The sequence below is a fragment of the Pelecanus crispus genome, chromosome 6 (genome assembly GCF_030463565.1).
Source record: "Pelecanus crispus isolate bPelCri1 chromosome 6, bPelCri1.pri, whole genome shotgun sequence".
NCBI classification, from domain to species: domain Eukaryota; kingdom Metazoa; phylum Chordata; class Aves; order Pelecaniformes; family Pelecanidae; genus Pelecanus; species Pelecanus crispus.
Window position 1 is genome coordinate 29,287,394 of NC_134648.1, and position 23,717 is coordinate 29,311,110.

The 23,717-nt window shown below is 37.4% G+C and overlaps 1 protein-coding gene across 35 annotated transcripts in view; it reads right to left on the reverse strand.

The window, feature by feature from the left end:
• Nucleotides 1-4,416: 4,416 nt before the first annotated feature.
• MADD (MAP kinase activating death domain) overlaps nucleotides 4,417-23,717 on the reverse strand; it is a 60,946-nt gene continuing 41,645 nt past the window's right edge. For 18 of the 35 annotated variants that reach the window (XM_075711988.1, XM_075711992.1, XM_075711987.1 and 15 more), the window contains 8 exons: nucleotides 21,784-21,894; nucleotides 20,713-20,820; nucleotides 20,466-20,630; nucleotides 19,090-19,162; nucleotides 17,093-17,199; nucleotides 11,647-11,716; nucleotides 6,700-6,746; nucleotides 4,417-4,952 (listed from right to left, as the gene is read on the reverse strand). In XM_075711988.1, the coding sequence (XP_075568103.1) occupies nucleotides 4,845-4,952; nucleotides 6,700-6,746; nucleotides 11,647-11,716; nucleotides 17,093-17,199; nucleotides 19,090-19,162; nucleotides 20,466-20,630; nucleotides 20,713-20,820; nucleotides 21,784-21,894 (789 nt within the window). In that variant the 3' untranslated portion in view covers nucleotides 4,417-4,844. Of the gene's footprint in view, nucleotides 4,953-6,699; nucleotides 6,747-11,646; nucleotides 11,717-11,970; nucleotides 11,980-17,092; nucleotides 17,200-19,089; nucleotides 19,163-20,465; nucleotides 20,631-20,712; nucleotides 20,821-21,783; nucleotides 21,895-23,717 lie in introns of all 35 variants that reach the window. The other 17 variants (XM_075711989.1, XM_075711980.1, XM_075711986.1 and 14 more) reach the window with 4 other exon arrangements.

A 23,717-nucleotide genomic window follows, 5' to 3' on the forward strand; every position in this document is an offset into this window, starting at 1 on the left:
GTAAAAAGGGAAGAAGAGAGCACTTTGACACCTAGAGCACTGTGGATAGACTGGCACTCACTAGAGTTAATAAGAGAAACTGAAAAGGCAAAAAAGAGTGGAAGGAATGGAAATATAGAACTAGAGTTTTCATGTACTTGAAGGAAGCAACTGTTTAGAGTTTTACTGGTGTTTTTCCTGCCACCGTTTGTTCCTTTTTACGTATAGCTATTTTGGGAGAAGGGGATTTCTATTTCTACGTAGGTTCCTAAACCACGTTTATCACTATAGTAACTGTTGCAAATAGAAGCAGGACTGTTTGCCCTTGGTCGTTGTGTATATGATTCTTTGTTGGGCAGATGCTATAAAACAAAATTAGTCAATGCTAGAACTACTATGCCACGGAAGTTTCAGAACATTGTACAAAAATAAACAGAAAATTAACTTATAACTTACAATTATACTAAGCACATATAAACAGAAAATTAACTTAGGATTTTACTAGCCTTGGTATAAATGTTGAGCTGATTTTTATCATATCTGAGCACAGAATCTGCCTGAAAGAGGTCCTGTCTAAGTCTGGTTTGTATTCAGCTGCACTCAAACCTCATCTGCCACCAACATCAAGCTTTTAAACCTTCAGATACAGTGCTGGAAAGAAGGGTCGCATATCCACTGTTATTTAACGCGTGGTCACATTTCTACTATTTTAGTGAAATAGCCACACTGGGAATGGCTGTAGGAACTCAAAGCTGTTGCTCACACTGAACATCTTACAAGAGTGTTACAGGGTAGGGCTGTATGTGAAGCTATTGCTGCTAGCAGAAGCAAAGTAATACCACTCAGCTGTTTGGAAATGTCTTTCCCTCATGAGAAGCAGACACCTCTGGCTGAATTGCGACCTCTGGAAGAGCAAGAGGCTCTTTCACATTGCCTTTTGTCTAGCAAAGTTCTTTGCACAAAGGTTCTGCTGCTTGGTCCTACTTCCCACTTCTTCAGGAGCTGGGAGATGTCTTTCACCAGAACCTGGCTTGTCTAAGAGCAGTGACTTGGAGTTCCTAAATACCACTGGAGTCAGATTTGAGCAGAAGCCATTTTTCTCACAGAAGGAAGATCTCACCTCAGAGGCAACATCTGCTGACTTTCATCTGTTTGGCAACCAAGGGGAACCAGGATGTAAATACTGCTCTTTGTGAGAAGCTTAGCTTCTATTTTCTGTTTAGTTCTGAATTCAGTGGTAACAGGAGCCTATGCCTGACACGGGGGCAAGCGACTTGGTTTGTTCCCATTCTAGGCAACTGCTTCCTTACTAACAGCACGCTCAGGGGGAACCAAAAGCCCTCCTCTGGCATAAGCAGCACGATTCTAGAAATAGCTTCAATATCTTTGCAACATAAATGTTCCCAAGAAGGCTTAGACTCATAGCCACATTTTTTCCGTCCACTTTGATCACTAAGAACTTTAGTTGGAATAAAAATTCTTCATGATTTACATTTACTAGCGATTTAACTTTTGAATGCCCAGATGAACATTTTATCTTAGAAACTCTCCTACCCTGAAAGTGTCAAAGTAGGAGGGTAGGGATTATCTGAAGCTAGTAATCAGGGTGTAGGAAATTTTTACAATGATTTTCTTAACATAATGAACTCTTTCCTTCAACAGACATCTTCAGAGTTTTTTCCGAGATATATCTTTAATAAATATTGGTTAATAAGTACCATTGTTGTGACACTCACTAATTTTAAAACCTTTAACCTTTAAAATGTGGACCCACTCATATCAGAAACTGACACTGCATTCACAAACAAAACAAGGGCATTTTTTTTTCGGAACATCACAATGAAGATGTGCAATCCAGAAGACAGATAAATTAGTAACCTTGCTTATCCTTTGAAAAATGCCAGGAAGACTAGTCACAAACCCCAGTATTTGCAGAGAATGCTTACTGGTCATTTTGAAAACCAGCTTCCACAAAAAAGGAATTGTAGCAGAAAAAGAAATTTGTTCAGGCTAAGCAAATACCTTAAGTTTTAAGGCAAGTTCATGAATCTTCGTCACATTTGTGTAAGTGCGTGCCTTGGAAATATCTCAAGAGTTAAAATAAAAAGGTTGTCATCTTGAAATACTTAAAAACTAAGACACAGGCTCCTCCTAGTGGTAAAACCGGAAGGATTATTCATTTTGTTCTAAGAATCTTCTAGCACCGTTTATTATTACCAGTTATTCTGAGTTAGTCTTCCATTTGGTTCTGGAAGCTTTAGAAGCCTCTAAGTTCTTACTGCTGCTAAGGAAGTCTTACCTAAAGATCAGAGTAAGTGGGACACAACAAAACAAATGCAAATCACTGTTAATTATTTTTTTCCTCAAAAGTAAAGTTTACATACCTATCAATGCTTAGGAGTGATGAAGTGAGGGTGGAAAGGATAGAAGACTGCATTCTAAAAGACTTACGCTCTTGTACCAATTTTAAATCCAACTTCTAGGCCTGCATTTGGTATCCAGAGAATAGCACTGTGTGTTCAGTAGTGGAAACACTACATGGCATGCTTTTGTCTCAGATGAATATGCTACATTCCCACAGTTAGCAGAACACCTGCCAAGTCACCATCATCAAGTACAAGAAAGATTTTGTACATTTCAAAAATTTCTTCGATTTTGAAGTGGTCAAGTTGTTCTCATCTAAAGAGCAGAAGCCCAGTGTTTGGGTTGTTAACTGATTCTTCCTCGCTATTGAACATCAAGCACTGTGACTATTTAGCCACTTGCCACATCTGTTCATTAAAAAAAATTCTGTTCAAAGGGACAGAGGGCCGTTTTTATTATCAGGCCTTTTAAAAGTCTTATTCTGGACTGAAGTTTCACAGCAATCTAGAGTGTACAGCACTTTATGTAATTTATGATTTTAAGTCACAGAAAAATATACTTGCAAGTAGACCGATATACTTGCAAGTAGACCAAACTGATTTCAGTCTTAACTGTACTTTTAATATAGTAGTATCAAGAATACTACAATTGCTAAAAATTCAGATATTGCTATAAGAAAATTCACAGTCTCAGAACAAAAAAGAAAATAAATTTAAAAAACCAGGCTAATTTCAGGGTTTGCCAATTTCAGTTTTGCCTTTATATTAGGAAAGGATGAAAAACCCTCTACTTTTTGCTTCTAGTTGCATATGTGCAAAAAAAATTTCAGTATTTCAGATGTGTCTGTTCTCCCTATTCATGTTATTCAGATTTTTTTTTTAAAGAAATTACACGGATGTTATGATGGAAAAACAAAAACACATTTCAACTGCTTATGTGGAAAGAAAAGTAGATTTTCCATCTATAGTCTTCTTCATTATTTCATGTACGTGTATGATGTATTTTGTATATAGTTACATGAATTTCAGAATAAGTTGCATCAATAGAAAGGCACAGGAGGATGAAAACCAGTTGCTGGTTGAATGACATTTTATTTTCACATTCAGACAGCTGTACAGTTTCTATAAATAGATGTGGTACTATAATATTTACATAATTTCCTCACCCATTACTAGTGTATTCCATTCAAAACAGTAGACACCCTGACCAAGCCAAAACAGGGTTATTTCTGGGTGCGTTTACTCAGAATTCTATGTCAAAACATACAATACATCAGTTTACATCAGAGCATTTTTTCCAGGTATTTTACATGTAACATTATTTTCTCTAGACAGTCTCTCCTCCCAGCATCCTAAGAGCTTTCCAGACAAGTGCAGTACAGTTCAAGAACAAAAACAGGATGCAAAAAACATTCATATTTGGCCTACTTAAAATAAGGAATGTGATGGATAATTTTGACTGCAGGTGTTTCGTTATACATTAACACAGTATTTGCAAGAATCTTTGATATACAGGTACGGATTGGAAAAAAGCAATAGCTTAAAAAATTTGGAGACAGCATAATCCTTTCGGCTTCTGAACATGTTCTACAGATCGCTATAGAAATATCTTGTGTAGAGTATAGATACAAACCCAAAAACACATGGGTCTGCCATGTGCTTCTGCCAATGTTTCCAAGTTTTACATTTCCTTATTAATTTTCTAATCCCTGTGATTAACTGCTTTAGGTAGTACTTATATGCATGTGTTAACTCTACTGCTGGGATATCTACAAATGTTACCTAAACTCCCATTTGGAAATCCACACAGTCCATGAGGTGTCAGGGTTTTTCACAATATACTGCCTTCAAAGTTTCTCTCTCCGCTTCTTTTCCCACTTGAGAAGAAGTCATCTCCACAGATGGACCAATTTCATAGCCAAACTTCAGTTGTCACATGATATTTTAAGTCTATGGTAGCTAAATTGTTCATCTCTACCAAAAGGATCCGAAGAACTATTGTGACAAGAACTCCACGGGTCGGTAGGTGAAAATGAACAACGCAGAAGGAAAACAACAAAAACACTACATTTAAGCAACATGCAGGACCAGACTGCTTCCACTGTGCGCATACCAGAGAATCTGAAAGCAGAAGCCTGCAGTTGTCAAGTGATTAATCTGTAACAAGTACCACCAGAAACAAAAAAACAACTGAACTCAAGCTATTAGTCCTCTTAAGAAAAAGGAATTCCAAAGGAATGGCCAGAGTAGGTTACTCACAGCTGGATGCTGACGCTCAAAACTGTCTGATTAACAGCTCATATAAAAACTCCATTAAGGATGAATTCAGGAGGAGACTGAGCAGTGAAGTCTTAGGTTTTTCTATGGGGAAAGACTTTGCAGGGTCATACATGAATAATCAAGTTCTCATAAAAGACAGTAAAGTAAGCTCCAGTAACTGCAGTAAAAATGGGAGTACTGCACGTCAACGTGCCAAAGGGTAGGTATTTCCCAATACTGTGATCAACTGGAAACTGGTCGAGGTGGTTTGCTTTTGTTTTCTGCCTCTTTTCCACGGATGGCAGCCACATAAGAGAAGAGACACAGCACGGAGTAGCAGATCTCATGAGCCTTCAAGAATTTAGAAAAGGAGATAATGAAATTCAGATGATTTAGTCTTTTACAAAATCCACTGCACATTTTGTATTTTGCTGCATGTCTTCCTTCATGGAGCAACTACTCTGGCTACAGACAAAAATCAGGAAAAAGTGTCCCATACTACCTTATAACTGAGATGGGCAGAGAAGAAAAGCCGTATAATAAATAAAAAACCTCCTTTGGTATAAAAACATTAGTTGCTTGGTAGTATGATTCTAATCATTTTTAAGAACAGTATGCTAAGCTAGAAAGTTGGCCAGCTGGTTTTAGAAAAAACATCCTACATATTTACTTTCGGTCTGCTGTATGAAGTTACAAGAAACTTTCTGGGAGGGGTTGAAAGAGCTAACTAAAACCACTAGAACTAAACATCCAATACTGTACCTTGACTCATGAGATGGCGGGATTCTTCCTTATTCACACTATCTTTTTATGCTCAAAAGTACAAGGACTGATAATCCTTGTAATTTTTAACCAACGCTAGTGAATCCATGGATACGCCAAGCTTTTTTTTTTTTTTTTAATTAAAAAACCTCCACAACCCAACATTGCATGTTTCATATGAAGAATACCAAGCAATTTTGTCACTACCTTAAAGCAGAGGGTTTCACATAGCATTAGCAAGATTTACAATTACTGCTTTTAACTGATTAAGTGTGTTATTATTTAACAGGAAATCTGCTTTTATCATGCGACTGGCAGCACAATTCAGTGAAGGTAAGACTTAGACTTAGTTTATATCCTAGTTCTAATACTGGCTATTCTGGTGGTCTTAAACGTTCTTGTCCTGTAAATTGACATTTATAGTCTTTATAAAGGTAGTAAGTATAACATAGTGTTTTGCTGTATTATAGTACAAGCTGAAACACTTATGTAAAATATAATTTTCATTAAACTGGCTTTTCTTATTAAAAGATACAGCTATCTGCTTCTTAAATTACATATATTCTAAGCATTTTGTTTCTAAAACATTTCTAGCTTCTTCAAGTAATTTTTCTCTCTCTCCTCTTGAAGGACTGTGAGTTTCCATGCAATCACCAAATGTACACACTGCACTTCAGACATAAAGTAACTGAAGAAATTTCAGTTCTGATGACAATCATTGACTTCTATTTCTTCCTCATAAGTGCATATAAGCCTGATCATTGAACTATTATTTGTAAAAGTGCTAAGTATCATTATGAACTGCTGATGTTCAAAAAATGTTATAAAAACTGAACACTAAACCACAGCAGTAACTCACCTATATGGCACGAATCAATACTTACACTGTTCTCTTGCATCTCACTGCTCACTTTCATGAGGGAATGGGAATTTTTCACAAACTCAGTTAGCAATCATTTTATGCCCGGGAACTAGTCTCCCTTTCCATCTGTTCTGTGGATTAAGGATTGTGTTCTGCACTGTCTTAAATTTAACAGTTCCACTCGCTCGTATTGTGCTAAAGGTCATGCCAAACCAGCCACCCTGCATCCTTACTTGTCTTAACAAAAGAGACCACGCTTTCTGCACTACCTGTGAGTTCCTGTAGTTTCACAGAAACAACAATCACCAAGTTTTGTTGTCTTCCCTTAAGGAAAACTATCATTAAGAGCAGCTGATGTTTCACTGCAGTATTAGCATTGCAAATCCTGCAATTTCAATGTAATTTTTTTCACCACATGAAAATGTAAAGATATATCCTCTAAAGAACTACCGGAAGGCATCACAGTTGACTCACCATTGGCGTCTTGTACTTGTGGCTCACCACTTCTTTAGTTTCAGGAACTAAAACCGGACGGGCAAGAGACAAAACAAAAAGTTCAAAAAACGAGAGGAAAAGGGGAAAGAAATAGCACAATGTTCCCATAGGAAAGGGAAGGGATGCACACAGACAGCAGGTGCAGGTACAGGGCACCTCACTATCCCTCACTTCTAGATATTCTTCCTTCACATTACGTATGTCCTTGAAGATACTGGTAATGTCATAATAAATTACTCAGGTTGGCAAAAATCCTTCACTGCCTCTGTTTGGAAAACCATAGTAGATATTTGATGGTTCTTAGAGACTGTTTTTTCTCATACTACTTATTCCTGCTAGACAGCAAAATTAATGACAAAATATGCCTAATGTCTACTACGATAAAATATAAACTAACAATTCCATAGGAATTTGTCAGTATGAGATTCCCAAAGATTTTCTCCTTTAGATGTTTGAATCCTTCTCTGCTGAAAAACAGATCTCAAAATAACGGTTGGACACTCTGTAGTAAGTTAGTGAAATCCAGAAAAAAAAGGAGCTGAGGAAGAAAGTTTTCTAAACTGGAAGACCGTTTCCCAGTTCTATTTCAAGAGTTTCTCAAGACATTCTTTCTCCTGTCTAGGATGTGTGTGATGGTATTTACTTGAGATACTCACTGAAAACGTTCATTGCTTTTGAACAAGTTGCCTTAAAATAAAAAACTAATTTCAGTTACATGTATTCTTAGAATACCAGGCTTGCTGATTTCTACAAGACTTTTTATATAGAGAGGATTAGGGCACTGATGAAAAAAAATCTATTATCCAGAAAACGTCATCTTGCTCCCTTGCACTGCCTCAAACTAACAGAAAGGAAACAGGTATAATATAGCTAGAGAAAATTTGCCTTTTTTTCTCCTTGTTGAATGGATGAAAAAGCAAGCCGTAAGCATCGCATTACTGTGCACTGCATCTGAACTGTGACTTAGACCCTTACTTGGTCTACAAATATTGTTGTGAACAGATACCATGGGAAGTCACCAGGAGAGACCAAAGACCACACTAAGAACATACAAACAGTAAATTTAAAATGTTAAGATCAGTGGAATACCAAGAGCAACTTTGAATACTTCCCTTCCAGAACTGCTGAAATTTGCCATGGAATTTGTTTGTCACAACAAAAAAATTTTCAAGAAGCAATACAGAAATTATGCAAAACCAAATCATACCAGGTTCACAGAGGAAGGGTAAATGTTTTATTACACATAGTATTAGTGACAAGAAAAGAAACAGAGGCAGATGAGTTCGGTATGAATAACTAGGAAAAGTCCACAACAAAACCTATCCATGCAGATGTCATCTTTTCAACTATGGTATGACATAGCTAAACGCTGGAGAGGGAGACGGATCACACTCTAAGGGGCCTAAAGTAGGCAGTGCAGACTGGGTTTGAGAAAGTACTCTAAACCAGTGCCTACTCGTATGTCATGGTATTGTCATTCTTGAAAAAATCTAGTGAAAAGTACAGAATATGATTGTAAAAAGTAATGTAATATTTTTGTTTAATTTTTCAGTTCTCTCTTTTCTTGGAATTGGCAGTTACATTAAGGACTGAGAAACAGGGGAAGTGCACACCCAGGCTGCACTGCCCCAGTGATACCGGTGACTGGAGTTAGGGAGATAAGGAGGTGCACATCCAAGCTACCTTACCCGTTGGCACCAGATGTTCCAAATTAACTCCGTATCACCAGGGGATAAAGGTGGGAGTGAGGCTGGTGCACAGCCAAATAGGGTAGGATTTTTACAGCTGTGTCAGTCTCACTGTCTACTGGATAACATACAACCATTCATATACTCTTCAAAAAGCAGGAAAGGAAAGCTGTAAGGACCTTGTTCCACAAGGGAAGGAGAGAAGGGAAGCTGTAAAGTCCTGTATCATAATTGAGAATAGGAAGAGAAGGAACAGGAGAGCACCTAGGCAAGGTACTGTCTCCCCACTTCACAGTCAGTAAGTTGCCTTGTCTTTAAGTAAAGTACTCCTTCACAGTCCTTCCAATGGGGAAAATCCTGAGTTAGGAAGTGTAAAAAGAGTGGATTTGGATTCACACTCAGAGAAGTCAAAGCACTACCGCTGCAGAACACCAAGAAAAAAGAAGAAAAAACAACAAAAAAGAAAAAAAGACCCAAGCCTCAAATTAAGAGATTAGCAGAAGCACTTTTCTTCTAACAGTAAAAGTTATTCCTGATGCTGTTGAACTAAGTGGATGAAGGGAGTAAATTATTAAGCACCATCCTGGAGCCTGTGGTCCTGTGAATGAAAATATGGCGCTAGCATAGAATGAGTTTAGGGGACATCACTTTACCTGCTGGAGAATGAAGGTTTTCATAGCAGCGGCGGTGAAGGGACCACAAGAAAGTAAAGCACAAGTACACAGCAGTAACTCAAATTCCAGAGGGAAGAGCCTTACATTTCCTCACTTACTTAAATCTCCACTTCCATTTGTGGGCAACAACTCCTGAACTTCTGCTTGCATCCTGCTCTGAAATCACAATTCCAACTTTCACGCTGCCATCTAAACCCAGCATTAACACAAGCGGACCTTTAATTTCCTGCTGCGATATCACTAAACTTGGAGTACTCATGCTTGGCAAAATCAAATAAACAAATCTTGCATTGAAGTATTTCCCATTAGACTAGAGTATGCATGCTTACCCCCCCCCCCCCCCCCCCCCCCCTCAGAGGAGATAGTCTATCTCTCTAAGAGAAGATAGTACTTCAGTATACTCCTAGTATAATGAATCTGATTGCAAGGTTCACAATGTTTAACACAGCTAAATAGCGTCATTCTTAAGAAGTCCACACAAATTTTTAGTGACTGCTGTTAGTTTACTATTAACAAACTAACGTGTTAATTTCTCTTGAACAGGACAGACTGGCGTATCTTCTCATCTTTATAACAATTAAAAAAGCAGCTCTGAGGCAGTCTCTCATCTCTGCACAAGAAGAAAGGTTAGCTCCCCTGCAAAATGTCTTCCTTTCTTCTTTCTCTTTATTAGCTGGATAGGCAAATTGTAAATCTCATTTGGTACATTTAAATAGGTTCTTGTCTGTGACCTCTGTTTTGGGAGGAGGGTATTTTTAATTTAATTGGTTTAATTCCTCTGTTTTTGCTTGTAATGTCCAACTCCCACTTTATTTTTAATTACCTCTTAAAATTACCCTTTTATGACTGCCATATCACAATTCTAGCTTTTGCAATAGACCCTTCATTACAAAATTTTCTGTAAAAAAAGAAGTTACTTTTCTTACAGTTATTACAGTCATTACTTAGGGGCTAAATGCTGTATTATAGAGTCATCAGTAGAAGTTGAGTGGAAAGAACTAAGTCAAACACTTTCGTCTTGTGCAATATAAACAAACTATTAAAGAAATACTTTGAGTTAAAAGTACTCTCAAAAATGATCCAAAACTCATTTCTGATCCAAGTAATTTCTTATAAGTTAAAGATTTCAGAAGCTGAAGCCATTCTTTAAGCTAATTTTATGGCTTCTGAACTCTCATCTTTGTAAAACTCATCAATAATCTTTTACAGCCTTAAGCAATTTCTGTAAGGAGTAAAATGAATCATGCCCGTCAGGGTGAAAACACGGTATCAAAGGAATATGTAACCATGAAGTGCAGACAAACTTCTGCACATCTAAACTATTAGAAATTTTTCAGAGTTTAAATACTCTGATCTGATCATTTGAACCATGAACAACATTTTCAGAAAATGGGAAAAAACTGTTCACAAATTCAAATCCCAAACTTCTGGGAGATTAATTTATGGCAAACAACAAGCAAACTGCAACAGTCAGAAAGGCTTTATCATTTGAATACGTTGTAACTTTGTATCACCAAAAGGAGACAATACATTATTATGGACAAAGACATTATTTTCAGCAATCTCATATTAACTGTCTTTTATATTCTAAGAGTGAATCCCTCTGTTACTGCCATATGAGTACATTCTATTCACAGCACCAAAGAACAATGAGAGTCTTGGTAAAGGGAGATGCTGATTTAGATTTTTATTAACGGCCAAAGTATGGATGCTGATCTACTATGGAAAGAATGTTGTAAATTTTATCTTCTTTTTAGATGTTTCATACATACAATTAAGATCTAGACAAATGTCTCACAGATGGATGGAAGAATAAACCAATACAGGTTTGGGGACCACTTCAAGAGAAGTATGTGGATCACTCTTCTGGAGAGCTGCATCTTAAGTCACTCATTTTTTTCAGACACTAGTTAAGTATATTGTGACTGACACTAACACTAAATAGTAACCCAGAATTTTCCCCAAACTAGACTGTAGGCAGAGTATATGTGATAGCAATAACTGACCAAAATAGCATAAATTCTCTATTCTCCTTAACCTTTACTTTTCCACTCTTTACCAGTCATGCTCTGAAATAAAAACCATAGGATAAATAAAGTGCAGCCTGACAAAACATCTTCTGCTTCATACAACAAAAATGAAATTCCACATAGAGCAAAGAGGAAACTTTGCAATTAACAGTAATTCTTTGTAATGAAAGCATCGTATGTTGAGAACGATCAACTTCAAGTCCTGCTTAAAAATGTGGTTTCTCAGATGAAAAAGGAACATACCAAAGAAAATTCCTACATACATCCAAGTTTAACTGTTGTTTTGTTTGCTTCAGAAGACTCAGAACATCATCTTCGTCTATTAACAAAAAGCACCTAGGCCACAAATCTTAATATGATGAAAATTAATGTGTAAATTTTTATGTTAAGTCACCCATCACTCAGGCAACTTCTCACGTGCGATCTACATTTCTCTGTCATCTTTGAAACTGCACTGCAACTCTGAATCTGAAGACTGGAAATTTGAGTTACTGCCATGTGAGTACAGACCTAATATCAAAATAATGTAATTACCAAATTCCTCCAGGACAAAGACTCCTCGCACAGTATTGCACTTTTTAATGTGATTCAGCTCTATGAAAACCTACAAAAACAGGAGGAAAAGTAACATAAAATTAGTCAGGTTTGTTTTTTTTAAACTAAAAACCAAAATTAAACATAAACATCATCACAGCAGATAGAACCTGAATTGTTGTAGCATTCACTACCAGTTCATTTACAGTTTAATATATAAATAAAGGGTGAAATAAATATTCAAAAGACAAACTTGCCACAATGCTAGAAATCAACAAATAACTTAAAAGTGCTAAGAAGCGAAGACAGCAGAAGATGAAGTACCTTCCGCTCCTTGCAGGAGGAGAAAGCATGGAAGAGAAACGAAGGAGTTAGTAACTCTGACATATCCAACATTGCTACCCCTTCAGGCACTCAAATGAGTTATTGCAAAAAGAATACCAACACACCTGAAATACAACAGAAGAGGGGGACGAGAAAAAAGCTGGCTCCCAAATTTGCCACGATTTGTAGGCTCTAATCCATCCCAGTTAGTTTCTGCCCCTCCATGCATCCTCCTCCAGCACAGAGGGCAGGTAAGGGGCACTATACTTCCCACCCTGACACTGATCCTCCTATCCTATCCAGTAGTTGAATTTAATCCAGTGAGGAACCACTAATCTTCCTTCTCCCCGAGAGCCTTGCCATTTAAGATTTTACTACAGTTTATGATATATAATCTGCATACTTACTCTTGGAACTGTCTCCTTTAACAGTCAGTACCAGTTTTCTGCTTTAAGCAGGATGGCAGAGTTTGGACCCTTCTCTATTGTTTGCTCACTTCACATATGGCTGCTGCCAGCTGAGCAGTCACTTAGAAAACAAACCTGCTTTAAACTCATGTTTTACATATGTGAACCCCAAAAGACAAAACAGTTGAACTACATGACTAGGTTTTTCAGTCCAGAACCAAGATGCCAAGATTGCATGAATAAACAAGTTCTCTGAGCATAAGGAGTTTGTTCAATATCCAATCCATTTCAAGATACAAAACAGTCCCTTCTTATATGCACATCTCCAAAAGAGTCAGTACACAGACATAAGAATCTGTAGAAAGTGCTATAAGGAATCAATTCCATATTCCAGTTTCTAATATACTTGGTTTTTCAAGGCAAGAGAAACACTAAGAGTAACATTGCCCTAACATTCTGAGTAAGCCTATGTCCAATACCTTATAGAGACCCTTGCAAGACTGTATTACAATAGTGCCTATACACTTATGACACCATGATCTCTGGACCCTTTTTTAAAAATGTTACTAGAGAAACTTCATTGTCTTGGAAAGAAGGGAAATGAAATCTCTGCAACCCTTTTGAATCCAATACTAGCAACACCCATGTAATTATAGATAATATGCTACCCAAGAAAGGCAAAGGAAGTCAACACCAGAAATCATTGTGTTTTTTTAAGAAAGAAGCTTATCTGTATCAATAGAGATCAGTAAATGCACCACACATCTGAGAGAAGTCGGGCTGATTTTCAAGTTAAAGGGGCTTTATTATTTTTTTTATTAGCAGAGAACTAACAAACAGACCCAGGATATTTTTTGGTCAATATAAAAAACTAAACTTCCACTTAATCAGAAAATCTGAAGCTTGCTTTCTGCTTACATTAAAGCACACAGGGAAAGGACACTTAATCACATCTTTTTTGTTTGCCTGTTTTCACCCATGTTCTATGTCAGTTTAGTTGGTCAAAAACATTTTATTTTTTGAGGAACAGTTACAGAGTAAACAAGTCAGTAACAGAAACACTTTATTGCACTTAAGTTTCCTTTTTCTGTAGCATTTTCTGTGAAAAGCTTTTGCTAGTAGTCTAAAGTACAAAATTCACAAAGTCAGCAGAATGGCTCAGGTGAAACATTGGTTGTTTTATCTGATAACAGTAAAGCTGCCTAAAAGACTTGACTGCCCCAGGTGCTCATGATCTGAGTATAAAGTTAAGGAGTGCTGCATTTCCACAGAGTTCCAAGAGTTACGAGTGAGATGAGAATTTATTGAGTTTGTCACAATTACAGTAAGTTATCAGTTTTCAGAAGACATATGAGTTGATGGGCAATTTCTTGTTATATTGTTTAAGGGACAAAGATGCTCTCCTCTCACTCAATCAGAAAACAAGTGTAAAGGAAATAACCGTTACTTACCCTAGGGAAACTCTGGTTCTTCAAGACAGAGCATTCAGTGTGGATCCTACTGTAGATGGGCATGTGCCTGCTGCATTTTATTAAACTTCCATCTATTTTTGACACAGATGAATTCATAATGGGGACAGAGTTACTGAGGCCCCATATTATAACATAATTTGTAGATGTAAACTCAGAATAGTCTGCCAATGCCACAGGTACACTTGATTCCTCCCTGTTCCAAAGGATTTTCTCTGATCTGCTAAGCACAGATAGACTTGAACGTTTCTTCTTCTTAAACTTATGTGCGCTGCTGGCACGGTGAGACAATTTGTGAACACTAAAGACAACTATCATGTGTCAATAATAGGTTGGCCCACCATGCATCTAAGACATTTTCTGAGGAATTCACAAGGCGGTAAGAAAGTACACACACTGCAAATCAAGAGCCTTCAAAAACAGTTTCATGAAAGCAAGCACCATACTAACACTGAAGCAGTATGTTCAGTCTTCTCAGGTAGGACAGAATAGACTCCATTTATCTTTTTTTTTTTTAAAGTAGAAACCCCTCTTCCTATGTTCTAAATTAATTATTTCTATGACATCCAACCAAGCAGAGCAACAGAAATCCCTTCTTTTAGTAAGCTACATTGCTGAAGAGAGTGCTTGGAAAGAGGGCCAAGAACAGGGCCTATATATGGAGTAAGGAAAGGAAGATGAAGAGAAAGCTGTGCCTGATGAGGTCCTGTAGGCATTTGTTGGTCAGTATCCCCATACAAACTCAACAGAAACAGAAAAAGACATTTTCAACACAGAGAAACGGCTGTAGGATCCTGGGTTTAATCAAGCTCATATACATATTCTGAAATCAACTGCCTTAGGGAGCAATTAATATCATTTATATGAAAATTGGAAAGGAGAATTCATCTAGAACAGCAGACTTTTTATTAAGAAAGCAGTCTGGTTGATGAGTGTTAGAGTAAGAATGCAAACATCCTTTAGCTCCACAGATTATGAAACTGGAGGGGATTTTTTTTGTATGGTGCAACTAGTAGGAGGAGTCCTTTACATAACTGCTACAGTTGTCCATTTTACACAGACCCTCAAATGGCAGACTTTTGTTATCTGTCTAGACACTTTGTTTTGAGAAGGAAAACAAGGGTATGTCTTAGGTCCACGAAATGGTACTGAATGCCCTTGTCAGCTGGCATGTAAATCTAACAGACCAAGAATTAAATATACTGAATAAATGAAGTATATTTTCCAGAACTGTACTTGTTTCAATATCCATCTTAAATAATGGAAACTCATCTAGCTACAGCCTCATTGGAAAGGTGATGAAGAGGAAGAATAATCTTTCAGGTGGGGGAGACAGCTGGCCTACTTTCTGGGTCTGACCTGCACAGACTGTCTTCCAGAAAAGATGTAGTCATTTTCACCACAGAGAGCAAATTAGAACACTGTTCTCTGTAAGGAAGGGTATGATAAAGCTAGTACTGTAGGAGTGCTGGTGGTAGCACAGGACTCAGTATCTGTGGTACAAAATTGAACTGGTAATGGTCCTGACAGTCCTATAACAATCAGTACTAGGTTTCCCTAAGGTTTCTTTCAGAATGTCATTCCAGTCTTTCAGAAAAAAAAAAAAAAACCCCACAAAACAACCAGCTTTGAATTTAAGGACAAGGGTATGTTCTAGGATTTGGAGTTTTTCTTTTGGACAGATGCATGTGTGCTCACTGTGTGTTTAACACTGAGTCTTTGTCTCGTGAAGGTGCCTGTTACACTTAAGAAATCATGATGATGATGTGGCTACCTTCTTATATACCTTTTCTCACTGCAAATGCATATATGCCTGGGTGTTCATTTATGGAATAGAGTCATCTCCATAGACTGTTCAAGAGATGAGCAGTTTGACTTCTGGCAGAAGAAGAAAAAGAAGCAGTAAACAGAACATGTCCTTACCTTAGGACAAAGTAATTTCTATTACGTCCATCTATAATGATATCAAACTGTTGCTTTGAAAGCAGATTTAATTTTCAAAGGCTTTAGACCTACCATTTCCAGTAACTATGAAAATTCATTCTGTACTACCAATGAATTCCTCTTGCAGTTCTTCATATTTCAGCATATCCAATAAAAAGTTAAAACCTATAACTAAGTCATACAGGTAGACTGTTCCATCACAGAGTAGGTTTGAAATACTACAGCAGGTCAGCTGTAGTCCAGGTTCTACCCTGGTAATAGACAGGAAGAAAACTGAAGGAGGTTCACAACTCTCCACTCCTTATATTGGCACACATGAACTCAAAGAGGCACATGGTGCTACTGTGACCTTGGGAGAAGTATTGAAGATTCTGAGCATGTGTGTTTGAGATGCACATGCACTTCCAGTGGGATCTACACTGATGTATCCTCAAAGAAGAACAAAGCTTGTGTGGGGAGAAAAGTCTAGTCAGGAGGAAAGAAAAAAACACTCCACAGAGGACTGACAGAAGCCTCTCTCTCTCTCTCTCTCTCGCACACACTTTCTCTCCTCCCCCGCCCCCCCAAATTGATTCTACTGTCTAGCATAGCATGCATTTAATATCATATGCAAAACAAAAAAACACAAAGCAAAATAAAAAACAAGTATCAAAGGAAGCAACAGAAACAACATCCAGAGAAAGGAAGAAATTACAATTCTAGTTGTGTTTCCTCTACGCCCACAAGATCTGCTATTCAGAAGGAAAAAAGAATCAGTAATTTTTTTCTTATTTTTGTGAATTACAGCAAGAGCCACTTTCCCATTTTATTTTCATACCAAACTCTACAGATGATTTCTCAAATTTTAAAACAAGAGAGATTAAATATGATGCAGAAGGTTGCCCTCTGTACCTGCAATATTAAAACACTGTATCTTTAAGGTTGATTGCTTATGCCATCAAGATATATTCACAGTGTGATACATTATGGCAGTTTATGACTATTGATCGCTTTTCCTGTTGCTTAATATGCTGGCTACCATTTGTTTTGTGCTTAGACAATTCAGACCGCCAGAAACAAGAAGCTGAAACCTGTATCAACACTTTTCTTCAGTTAGTTTTCCTGAGGATATTTAATTTCAGTGTATTTTTACATACATATATATATATATTTATGTGTGTTTGTGTGTAAATATACATATGCTTTTTTACCCCCATCATGCTATCCCTTGTCCTTGTTGATAATCTGGGAAGAGGAAACACATTTACAGGCGTGCTGCAAAAAGCTTCATGCTCACAGTCTTCTCGCAGATTTCCCTCATACCTGACTGTGCATAAATTTCAGGTTAATTCCTTCCAGTGTGACCTGAAGAAGACCTCCTTCACCAGTTTTCATATCTTGCACGGGGAACTCGCCACCCAACTCAGGGCCTGTGATATGTTAATTTAAAAAAAAAAAAAAAAAATCAAAGAAAAAGAAACAAACAAAAATATCCAGAGAGAGAAAGAGAGAGAGAGAGAAAGAACAGAAAGCAGTCAGCCAAGTCACAATATGTGGAAGGGAAATATAAAACAATAAAAACTAACTTCCATTTGATGTGCATAGCAAGAGGACACTACCAAGAATAGCAGGCAGGATTTCAGTAGAGTCCACTCACTAATGACAGCCTTCTAGAACCACAAGACTTTTAAGTATAAAAAATTTCATCCTGGTTACATGAAGGGACATAGATGTCAGCTCAGTCAGTATTTATTATAGTTCATACTGGGGTTTTGTTTGTTTTACATGCCAAGTTTCATTTCTGCATGGTTAAGACTGCAATTATGTAACGCCACAGACAGCATAGTCTTAAGTACAGACACATACACAAGTACAAACTAGGCTTGCATTTGTGAGCTTGATGATTTTGTATGGCATTGTTTTATGCTTTCAGCAATGAAAAAGTCAATGTAGTTACAACAATGACAATTTAATAGAGGACATTATTAGATGACAGTCTAGGCATTATCATCTAGTTTCTTTTACATCATTCAGTTCAGCTACAAAACGCTTTCTTATAATGATTTTTTAAAAATTATCATTTGTGCAGAACTACTGAACTCTGGAGAATGGCTTTCAAACACGTTTTTAATACTACATTATTGCCCAATTCTTAAAATAGCTTTCAAAGACACTTTTGCCACCTCTACCCTGAATGAAAGTCCAGTCCTTCCTCCCCCTCCTGAAATTAAATTGGACCAACGGTAGGAGGAAGAAAATGGTGGCTCTTCCAAGCTCCAACAGCTAGTTGAGGGTTGAACACTTAGGATGCTAGATTTAAACACAAATAATTTTCTCAGTCATGCTGATGCCAGTTATGAGTAAAAAATGTTGATCCCTTAGATTTTGCATTAAGACACACCTAAAATAGGCTTGTACCTCAAAGCAAGGCTCCCAGAGTCCTAGCATCCACTTGAAAAAAAACAAATAGTTGCAACAAAAATCAAACTTGAAAACACGAAACCACAGTGATGTTACCCTGAACCTGCAAACAGACTCCAGCAAGGGAGAAACAACCATCTTATGAAGGTATAAAATAAGCCACCTTCATGTTTGTTACCCAGGTACATACAGCACCTGCTGCTCTCTGGGGACTAAGAAAAATGGAAAATTGCCTTCCCAAGAACTCGATCTCCCACAACTGCAAATCCACTTTTCTAGGTTTTTTGACTCAACAGGAAAAGGAAAGGGGTTTCACCAGTATCATTATATTATCCTGTCCCAGATGATGATGCTAAACTAAGAAGAATGTCTACACTGGAGAAGTTATACAGAGATAAGGACATTGGGTTAACTGCACCTTTTGGCTTGCACCAGTACAAGACTTTCCAGTATAGAAAAGGTTTGTGCATTGAAAGTCTGCAGAAAGCTGCAGACTGATCACTGTAGATTCACAAAGACAAGCAAGCATATTAGCTAGCCTCCATTCTCAACACAAAGTGGACAACATAGTTCTGTGTCTCAATCAGGAATATAAGGAGTAGCTAGCCAACCATGAAGAGAAAGTGAAACTGAAGTCTCATAGTCTTTTCTTAGTTATCATTTTACTGGCAGCTAGTCCTCCTTACATTAACTCTTCTTTATACAGGTGTTTTGGTTTTGTTTGTATTTAGAGTGAGGTATACAGGGGCAAGCTAATGATAACACTAAGTCTGCTACGTACACACAAATCCTTAGATTTCCAAGTAAAAGGAGATTATGTCCAAAGAAGTTATTAATAAAAAAAAATTTGTTGATTGCAGATCAAACAACAAATGTTCCCAACAAGCAAAATCTTGTACCTGGTTTAATGCTTTGCTGTCTTGCTGCTGCTCGCTCCATACTGTCTTTTACACAGTAGTATAATTCCCGACACTAACATACAAAACAAGAGTAATACAAGGTTATTTTTCCAAATTACAAAGGGAAAAGAACAGCAAGGTTCTAAGATTCTACAAAAAGAACAAGCCCCATGTGGTGCATAACGACAAAAAGCCTATAAAAGTTCAATCACAGCCAATTACTAGATAGTATTTATTTTTTGAGTTGACAGAGAAACTATTTCCTATCATTTCATAGCACAAGCTAGTGAAGAGTTCATGGGTAAGTACATGCTCATGAGCAATCTAACCAAGTTTACTCAGTTTCCTAGTGTAGAAAAAGCCTCAGAACAGTATAACAACCCCTCCCATTCTTTCGACTTCCAGCAATCAATGTTACTGGTCATGCTCATATGATCTGTCTTTTCATTATTCATATCAATTTCCTTATGCCATATTCTTCTATTCATCTTCCCACAACTCCCCTCTCTAACATCAAATAATGTTAAGCCATAATCTCAGAGTAAAATTTAAGAAAATTTTCTATCCGAAGCCCAAGATACATGCAATTAGTTTTCCAAGTAACTTCTATAGCATACTGCTTTTGTCCTCCTTCCCATTGTATTCACACCTGCATTATGATGACCTGGTCTATGTAAAATGAATTTTTGGAAACGGAAATCTAATCCCTTTATATATCTCAAAGATAATAACCTTTCAATATATTACTTGCATTTACAAATCTTTACATATTGTCTCCTGGTCATCATGTAGGAGTTACTGGAGTTCTAAGAGTTACTGGAGTTCTCCTAGTTTAAGCTATTTCTTTACATGTGCAATTAATCATAAGGAGAAGAAAAGGACTTTCATATTAGTGGAGAATGTAGGCATATATGAAATAAAAATCAAACATGGGCCCATGGAGAAAAATGTTTATCTATTTTGTCAGCTTGGGTTTGCCATTAAAAATGATACAATTACCTCAGTTACTAAGACATAGTTTTATTTAGCTTTTTCCCCATGAATCTACCACAATATTTTTACTACCTTTATAAGCCTGCAAGGTAATGCAATATTTAGTAATACTGATGCTTTCCTTCATCTAAGCAAAAAAACAAGTAAAAGCTACACACGTAATTTCTTAAATTACATCCTGCTGTACTACAGTCTTCAGGTAAGTAACAAGGCATAATGCCAGCTTCAGATCTCAGCACTGTTTAAACAGCCATTGCAGTTCAGTAACCAGTGCTGGAGAGAGAGTGCTATTTTTTGATTACACATGGAATATGACACACCAAGGATTTGTTTGTTCCATGCATTTTTCCCTCAGTATTGTGTGTATTAAACAAGATGTTTACCTTCTTTGTGTAGAACTTGTTCAGTTGTGTCTCCTGACCATTCCTCCGCCAGAGGCACAGCACTTTTGTTTTGGGACAGTAAGTCATGTTGATGAGTTTCTCATACCACCAACGTTCATACACAGTTCCAATGTTGCTTCTCAGCACAATGCAATCATCACATACCTGGGAGCACAAAATATTACATAGATTTCTAATATTATTTATTGAATGTTACTAGGGGCATTAATATTATTCTTGTCTCTACCTCCATGAAAAATATGTCTCCTGTTGTGTCTGTCCCAGCATGTACTACAAAAGTCTGCTTCTTGATGTGGCGGCTGCCGCTGGGTCTCACAGGGAGTTCCCGTCCATTCTAGAGAAAAAAAATATGCAATCGTCAATGAACTTTGAAACCAGCTTCTCCTGATCTACTGAAAAAAGTCCATTAGGTGACACTAGAAGCATTTTCAACAAATGAAAGAAAAAAAGAAAAAAAATTAACACAACTGATTGGAGGCAATTTTGGGCAAAGCCTTAAGCAAGATGCTCCACTACGTTTAGTTTCAACAACTGTGACAAGTTTAGTTTCAACAAGTGTGACTATGAGAGTTATCACAGCATACGACATTCACACTGGTACCATACTCAGTATGGGATAGTGAGGTGTCTGGGTTCCAGTAACATTGCAGTAAACTGGTCTGCTTTTTCCCCAATTAATGGTAAGATAATTTTGTGTCCTTTCTGTGCATAAAACTAAGTTCCAAATGTAAAAATGCTTGGAAAAATTAGCTTTCAAAGGGCCTAACTTGCATCCACCCTAGTGATGGCTGTGTTAAAAGCTGACTAGTTTTATTAACTTAAGTGTTAGCCTATATTCTTAATGAGCATTACAGGATGTAAGGATTATTCTGCATGGCAGCTGACAGTGGAAACAGTTTTGCATAGAAACCAGTTGCCACGAGTCTTATAATGACCTGGAAACCGATGGAAAACTAAACACTTGTTACAGTCATAGTAAGAATAAAGGATCCCGCCTACAAAAGTGATATTAAGAAAACATTAGGGCTGCACAGAACTGTGGTACTGAAGTGTCATGTTTATATATATTTGTATTGCAGTTCTAATTGATAACTGCATAACATTACAATATTATAAACAGGGTCATACAGTCAAAGTCTTTATTCTGTACATTTGAAGGCAGTGTTTAATAATTCAATTTAATTATTTTTAATATTTTAAAATTAGTGTTGCAGAGCATTTATAGAAGAACTTTCAGATAATTTTTTTCCTCCACTGTAGCTCCCACAGGTACATCACTCATCACTGTGTTACTTACCAGATTGGCAAGTTTGTCTAGAATATCATTTAGTTGCTGGCTGTGCACCAATCCAATATGCGATTTTCCCATTAGACGACGCACTTTTTTCCTAATATCATTCTTGTTCACCTAGAAAGTACATACAAAGACAGTTACACACTCTTCTCTATTCACAGGCAGCAACTCCTATCTCCCAAAATCAACATACCTTGGTTTCCATTGCTAAGACAGCAAAAGAACTAATCTCCAGCTCACTCATGCTAGGGCCTCTTTAGCCTAGCAGTACAAGCAGAAGTTGCACGTACACCACTTTTCCCAGCTACTGGGCAAGTGATACTGTGCACAACAGATTTCCTGCCTACTCTTTCACAACACAGCAGCAATTCCACTACCCTCCACTTCCAACTACTGACACCAAAAGCCTCAGTTCTCCATGTTTCCACTTATGTGATGGGTCTCATCTGCCCGGCTAGCTTCTCCACCTCTTCCTCTGCAAAGAGTTGGTTCAGTTAACTGTGGAGCCCGTAACACAAGAAATATTAACACAAAGGCATAATACCTTTCAGCATTGTCACTTTTTCATAATCTGTTTCCTGGTCACTAGGCCAGGGGTCTAACAAACATTTCCAGATAGTCCTCAAACAGCAGCAGATTCTTCCTGAAGATAAACTACAGGGAAGCTCTGAGGCAAAACATTTCTGCCCCAGGTGCCATTTCAAAAGGCTTATGAATGCCAGCCATTGATACTAAAGGCTTCAAGATGGTACACTCATGCTTGAGCGCTGACTTCAAGCTAGATCAGACAGTCTTTTTAATCATATTGTGATTATGACCCTAGTGCTATGGAGCATACAAAACAAACTCAACCCGCTTCCTTTCTTTGGCAAGAATTCTTTGCACTTGAAAGAAAGCATTGCATTTTTCAAGAATTTTTTAGGTAAAAACTACTAGGCTCTGCTATCCCAAAACAAGAAAACAATTAAAATACCAATGTGTTGGGTTTGGAGGATTATGCTTCCCTTGACAGCTCAGAAGAATTCACTTCTCCAGTAACAAAAAGCCTTCCAACTTTGCAGTTTCTACTAGAAACTGCCCTAACATGAGATACCTTGGTACAGTCTTTAGTCTCTTAAAGCCTTCACTCTAACTGCTTGAAAAAAATCCTATATACATATAATACATACCAAATTCTAGATCCACCATCTTTTATCCCAAAACTGATAATCAGGGGGAAAAAAAAGTAAGTCCAGTAATAATGAAAAAACCCCAACACCCTACAGCCCTTTTTTTGCCCAGTTCTTCATCCCATCCTCACTCTTGAGCATTTCTGAAGATGCACTGAAAGAAACAGTATTTTTATCACAACTCTCAGATCCCCTGTATTCTGTTTTTATCTATAACCCATAGGCCCAGAGTGATATCATTTTCAAAGGCATAATATCCTGTTTGCCTCCTTATCCCTTTCCCCCAAGAAACTCTTTTCTTGGGGATCCGATTATTTTCACCACACCAAAAGACACTCTTCCCCTCTGGGACTAACTCTGTCAACATCTGTCAAGAGATAGCCTTTCGAAACCAATATTATTTGCTCTCCTCTTTTGCATCCTGTGATGAAAGTAACTGCACTGGTTATTATTACTTCTACTTTAAGTATTGCAGCAATGCATGTCCTATTGGCCAAATCCCACAGTTGTCTTCTGAAATAAACTCATTCCAAATATACTCAAATCCCATCTTAAAACTTACCTTCACATTCCATTTATTTTAGGAAAAATCAATACCTTCCTTCTCTCTCACCACTCTCCCCCACCCCCCCCCCCCCAAAAAAAAATTACATACAATAACTTCTTCCACTGGTTGGGTATCAGACATGCTTTATCTATGGAATGAGGTCTCGCCTCTGCATTTAAACAGTGAAAGTTATCAAACTATCATCTGTGTACAGCTATTCT